Below are 6,700 nucleotides of genomic sequence, written 5' to 3' on the forward strand. Positions count from 1 at the left end.
CAAAGGTAGTTGAAATATCAAAGAAAATACAGGAGGGAACGCTTCGATGGTATGGACACCTGTTACGAAGAGAGCGTGAGCGCCCGCAGCATATTTTTCAAGAGGGGGCCAAATTATATTATATATGATATATATATATATATATATATATATATATATATATATATATATATATTATATATATGCCGTGGAAACTGCGATGCCAATATTTCAAGTGAAGCATGATGCGATAAAGAAAAATACAACGTTAAATTGACTTTTTTTTTTTTTTCAGTAGTTCCATATACTGTTCAGCTGAATTCAAATATTCCTGGAAAGAACAACGCAGTTTTATACTGTATACAAATATTATACATTACGTAATGATAACTTTAATTGACTTAAACTGAAAGAACATAATGTTAAATGGAAGGAAAACAAAGTGATTTACTTAAATGTAATACATGTATATCAATCATTTTTTTCAGAATTTCAGGGGGGGGGGGTTGTCCCTTCTTGCCCCTATGTGCGGGCGCCCATGTACTGTAATGAAAAAGGCAAATATGATAATGACAATACATTAGTAGTTATAAAAAAAGGAGTCTCCTTGCTGCATGACAATCATCCCCATTATCTACCCCAGTTCCGTCGCCACCTTGATACAAACAACAGATCTGAGCAGCACTGAAACCCAGCATTTAGTTACAGACAGGAGTCAGACTGTCAGTGACAGTCAGTTCCTGCCCAACCTTCGTCATGACGACACTGAAGCTGATGCTGTTACTCACGGCCTTGGCAATCGCCGGCGCTTCGACGAGCAGCGGCGGTGGCGTATCAGGTAGGATGATCATTTATTTTTTTCCCATCATTATAAGAATGCGTTACCGTTATTCATTTGGGACGAAATTTTTTTTTTTTTTTTTCATGTTGGTAATTCAGTCGATTTCCTTTTGATTGTATTAAGCTTAGCCTACAACTCAAAGACTTGGCATAAATTCAGTTGCGTGAGAGCGTTGGTAAGAGAGAAGAAAGGGAGCTTATGCTGGCAGGACATTTGTGTAGACAAAACATTTACTTTAAAAAAAACTTACATTTCTTTTGAGCTTTTCTCGCGTTTTGAAATTTTATAATGTGAAAGCTTCCTTGGCTAATATGTGGCCATTTTTCTCTTATTCCACATTGATTTACGATGATTGTGTCAGTAATGTTGAATAACCAGCGTATGAAAATGGCTTATCAAGAGGGACATAAAGGTTTCAGTTTCACAAAAACGGCTGTTGAGCCATTTCAAGTTTTGGTCTGCAGCTATGTAAGGCCGCATTGCTGAGAATTCGAGATTTATTATATGGTATGAACAAGTGGTAAGGAATGGATGGGGACCCCCCTCTACATCTATGGATGAGGGGGGCTTTGGTTGGACCTGTTACGGACTTGGGGTATAGATGGTTAAGAGGGCAGCAAAGGATTAAATGGAGTGATGAAGTGAAGGAGGATTTGGAGAATAGTGGAGGAAGATGCCTCCGACAGAGTAGCTGGAGAAGAAGTTAAAGTTAAGTATATCTTAGTTTTACCAGACCAGAGCTGATGAACAGCTCTCCTAGGGCTGGCCCGAAGGATTAGATATTTTTACGTGGCTAGGAACCAATTGGTTACCTAACAACTGGGCCTACAGCTTATTGTGGGATCCGAGAAATGAATTTCTATCACCAGAACTAAATTTCTCTCGTTCCGCGTTGGCCGAACCGAGAAGCGAACTTCGGACCACCGGATTGGTGGCCGAGCGCGAAATCCACTCGTCCAACGAGGAACTTCGAGAAGACGTCTCAAGGTAACCGGCCCCATTGCGTTAACGATTGCGGTAGGGATGAAGACCGGAAGAAGGATTTGCGCATGGATGGCCTCCCAGTCGCAGTCGTGATGCTAAGCTCAAGGTTAACTGCCAACACGAGTGACGCGACTTCGACTTTACGAAGAGTAATGTGACATTTAAAAATCGAAACGAGTGCGTAAATCCTGCAATAAAACTTAGGAGTATTGTGCTAGTCTGAGTCCCAGTGAGGTCTGGGGAGTCAGTAGAATAAGTAAATATAGCAAATGTCAATAGAGCTCCTGTATTAATCACTTTTAGATCACTTAAAACATGCCTATCGTAATAGACTTGGACATAACCGTACTCTCGTGCAGTGTCAGTCTATTTGACTAATGTTCAGTTCAGGTGGCTACCCACTGTTTGATTTTCATTTTCTTTGTCCTTCATTAAATTAAAGTTCAAGAGAAACTATTGTCGCGAAAAACGTGAGCTTCATTTTCCCCGTCAAAATCTTCACCTGCGTTCTCGATTTAGCAATTCCCTTTGTATTTGAGCAGAGCAATCCATATATGTAATCATGTAAAGCATTCATATTAGAGCTGCTGAATTCCAGTGACAGTGGTTAACATTACTGAATGAATCGATTTTAAACCACAATTATCATAATTCGGGAAAAATAACCGCACAGTTTAGAGTCCTTGGATTTCAATCAAAGAGAAAGGCCGCAAACGAGATGACAACAAGGTTTGCGGAGTGAAATCCGCGCCTCTGGGTCTCCCCTCAAGAGCTGTCTTAAAGCCAAGGACAATCCGCATCACCTTTCGAGTAGTTCCTCGTTGGACGAGTGGATTTCGCGCTCGGCTACCAATCCGGTGGTCCGAAGTTCGATTCCCGGAATCAGAGGGACTTATTTCTGGTGATAGAAATTCATTTCACAATATAATGTAGTTCGGATCCCGCAATAAGCTGTAGGTCCCGTAGATAGGTGACCAATTGGATCCTAGCCACGTAAAAATATCTAATCCTTCGGGCCAGCCCTAGGAGAGCTGTTAATCAGCTCAGTGGTCTGGTTAAACTGAGATATACTTAACTTTTCAAAGTCCGAGTTCACAGCCAGAATCGTGTATATACTCAATACTCATTGTCATGTACAGATTTCTTATTCGCTTGTCTGTATCAGTCAGGGTTTGTTTTAATCAACGGGATTTGCGTAATATCAGTGATACTATCAGTGTAATTTTCCTTTCGCTACGTCGAATTTGTCAGGGTTTTTCAGGAATAAAATTCTTTAGTGTTACAGCAGTCTTTCATTAATGTGGTTTTCAGTCGCTTCACTGTACATATTAGAGTAAAGATGGGTTATTTTTGTAATAAGATTTGTACAAACCATTACCTTTAAACTCGACCTTCGCTTGGGGCATGCTGACTCTGCCGAGGGGCTGGGTTATCTCCCCCCAAAACACCAGGAAAGAATCGGGCCCCAGTCGTGGGGCAAAATTCACCTCAGTGGCGTGATCGGTTTGGTCTTGGTCTGCTACCGCGAGCTCGATTCTCGGGCATTCCATTAAGGGGTTAGAAATGTGTATATTTCTGGTGAAAGAAGTTCACTCTCGACGTGGTTAGGAAGTCACGTAAAGCCGTTGATCCCGTTGCTAAATAACCACTGGTTCCATGCAACGTAAAAACACCATACAAACAAACAAACAACATCTGTGCTGGATATTATTAGTTCATAATCTGCCCTCATAACATTTTTCCTGACATTCATCTTTAGGTTGCATCTCTCAACATCATCTGCGTATTCTAAATGATCTCATCCATCTCCATACCTTTTTTTTTTCTTTTAATAAAATCCATGAGATAGGTTAACTTAACAGCAACGGTGACATAAGATTCCCCTGTGGCCACTTAACTTCTGCTAATAAGTAATCCCTGTCTCATCACTCACCTGTTTAGCACTGACAGACGCAATGAAAATAATCCTTAATTTCAGAAAAGATATTTCTGTTCCGTTAGTCCTTGCGTAATTGTCGATTTGTAATGGTATATTATGGCATGTCACTTTTGCGATATTTATTAACTTTCATAATGAAAGAGCTTTGATTGCAACATACTAATTGTTTACTAAATTTCAGTTTTATACTCTTTCAGATCTTCACTCTGGATGGAATGTTTCGCCGAATTTTGAACATTTGCGACGATTAATGCAAGTATGTATGTGGATAAATTTGCAAGATAATGTTTGGGCCAAACTGATAAAACACGTCTCTCTTTACAAACAATACTCATAATTGCTTTCGTAAACTCTACCAAAACTTGTAGGGCAACTTGTGGTTAGCAAATGAAGAGAGAGAAAGGAAGGATGGAATAAAATGACTTACTTGATAAAATTGGAGTTTACATTTAGCATAAAAGGGCTTCCAATCCCGAGTCTTCTTCCCGTGTTGAATCCTCTTACATATCATATGCAGTGAATTTTTCCAGAATATTTTCCGTTATATTGAAATTTTTGCAGCATTTTTTTGAGATGATTAGCATCGTCCAAATCGTACTATAGATTCCAGCATGGGTAGTTGCATTTTGTTTCTTACTTTAGTTTTTATTGCATTGACATACGAGAACATACGTTCAACACATGCAAGTCCTTCATAGGTTCTTACGGTCTTGACTCATTTACAGAATATATTTTTATTTCACTCCAAAATGATACAGGATCAGGTTCAACTGACGGTGACATTCTGTGAGGAATTTTATTTAAAAATATCATCCCAAGTCATTAATTTACTGCATACTACCAAATGTTGCAGTTCAATACCAAATGTACTCCTTTTATATATACCAAATTCAGTACCAAAGTGCATTTTCTAATACCAAAATCACCCCAATTTAGTTTTGAAAAATACCAAATGGCAACTCTGGCGTAGATAACAAGCCAAAGTAGCACCAAATATCTTTTTATTTTTATCAAGAAAATTTTATGTGTAAATAGAGCACATTTGCTTTACAGGTTATTATTATTCAGATTTGATTTATGGATAAAGAAGTTTGTCAGTTGCAAGGCTGCTCTCCACACAATATGGGAAAACGTAACACACAACGAGTGACTTTCGTTTTAATTTTTTGTCTTTTTCAGGAAGGTGACGTTAGAGGTTTCCAGGATGGGGCCAAATCACTTCGACAAGATTTACCCGACTTGCAGGTAAAATAATGTTTATTTTCTATATGTAACAGCTAAAAATAAACTAAGAATATTCATCATTATATGAGCAATTAAAAAAATCCAGTGTCTTCATTATTTATTATGTGCTGATTATGTTTGCTAGCTTCCAGTTGTCTTCACTATTTATTATATCTGCTGATTATGTTTGCTAGCTTCCAGTTAAAAAAAATGGTAACTATTTCATTGGGCGATAATAATTCAAGAAATGTAATGATCGTTTGATTTAATGGGTCATGATGATCACTGCAGCTGCATTTCCTCCCTTCAGTAAAAGCTGGTCGCCAAAATAGTCCATTTATTCGCAGGACCTGGCAGATATGGCTAACGACGTTTTCTCTGGCAAAGAGCCTCGGTACGTGCAAGACAACAATTACACCTTGTCCGGCAACGCGAGTCTTGTTTCTTTCAATATGACTGGAATGTCAATTGTTGATCAGAAAACCGCATCATACGCTGCAATACAAAATGAAGGAGACAGAGGATCCGTCTCTATTTTGGATTTCTACAATGTCAGTGGTACCGTAGGGAACTTCTCGTTTACGAGTGGATACGGTTTTCACACCTACGGACGCTATACTACAGAAGGAAACTCCGTTCGTTTTGAAACATCGGCAATAGGCGCAGCTCTTTATAAATTGCCGAACGGCATCTTTATTATGTTTGGAAACTACACGGGTGTCTCTGAGGGCAATGGTGCTCGAACGAGAGGGGAAATAACTGAGGCATCAGCGGTTACTCTTGGATTTATGAACACTCCCTACTATACTTCAAGAAACATCATGCATCAGAACGGACGCTACACGGCTAACGGTTCACACTTACAGGTGAATTCCTTTTCAGTGACAGGCGGTACAAATAGCACAGTGGACATGTATACATTCTACTCTCCAGGTATGAACAGTGTACAGATGCACATTAACGGAACCCTCCGCAATCCTGACAAAGAGGGTGGTATGATGGGCACATATGAGGTATCTCCTGGTTCTCTCCCGCCGAATGAGGAAAAAATGACATATGTATTCTCCATGACCCGTTTGGGAGCAGAGGTTTACCTTGCTTAGCGATGAGGCAGACGGACTTACCCTACAGTAAGTCACATTTGAAATTTATCCCAGTCAAGTTTCGTTAAAAGGTGAACTGATTATACTGTACGCCTATTCACAGTTTGAAGAAGACTTTTCAGTTATTATCTATGCACTCAATGCACATTATGCACACAACAATTGTCCATGTACTGCACATTAAGAGGTATGCGCATATTGCACTCATATATAGGTAGGTTACTTTTATGTTCTTTTTGTGGTATAATCTGAATCCCATTTTGCTGTCCATTTCTTTTTGTTACTGATCATAAAAATAAAAGGGGAAGATTAGTATCAACAGACGTTTTTCAGTGTACCCTACTATGATACTACTGTGTACTGTTTTAGACATACATGACATTTTTTTTTAACTACTTAAGCTGATACCAACACCTGTTGCGATCTATTGCGAGACTTCCCGCAGTAGTACGCATAAAAAATAGCTAAGTAGATTTGGATGATTTCATACGACTCCAAATATCAAAACCACTTTTTATTTTTATTTTACTGGACCCAATAAGGAGAATGTATGAATGTACATTTTATTTTCATTATATATAAGTTTGTAATGGAATTAGGATAAAGTTTCTCATCTGTGACGTCTGAAAC

At 38.9% G+C, this 6,700-nt stretch overlaps 1 protein-coding gene across 1 annotated transcript; it reads left to right on the forward strand.

Moving 5' to 3' along the window:
- The first annotated feature begins 420 nt into the window (after positions 1–420).
- LOC135195600 (uncharacterized) lies at positions 421–6,389 on the forward strand. Its single transcript, XM_064221922.1, has 4 exons — positions 421–817; positions 3,941–3,999; positions 4,923–4,988; positions 5,315–6,389. Exons 1-4 carry the CDS (start codon positions 736–738, stop codon positions 6,068–6,070), a joined length of 963 nt encoding a protein of 320 aa, XP_064077992.1. The 5' UTR covers positions 421–735; the 3' UTR covers positions 6,071–6,389.
- Positions 6,390–6,700: the final 311 nt, after the last annotated feature.

This window comes from Macrobrachium nipponense, chromosome 16 (genome assembly GCF_015104395.2).
Source record: "Macrobrachium nipponense isolate FS-2020 chromosome 16, ASM1510439v2, whole genome shotgun sequence".
Lineage (NCBI taxonomy): Eukaryota > Metazoa > Arthropoda > Malacostraca > Decapoda > Palaemonidae > Macrobrachium > Macrobrachium nipponense.

Bases quoted from the DNA above. Each gene is read 5' to 3' on its own strand.
- LOC135195600 (XM_064221922.1), top strand. From the start codon at position 736: ATGACGACACTGAAGCTGATGCTGTTACTCACGGCCTTGGCAATCGCC. The intron at 818-3,940 runs GTAGGATGATCA...ATACTCTTTCAG, and splicing joins CAGCGGCGGTGGCGTATCAG to ATCTTCACTCTGGATGGAAT. The intron at 4,000-4,922 runs GTATGTATGTGG...TGTCTTTTTCAG, and splicing joins ATTTGCGACGATTAATGCAA to GAAGGTGACGTTAGAGGTTT.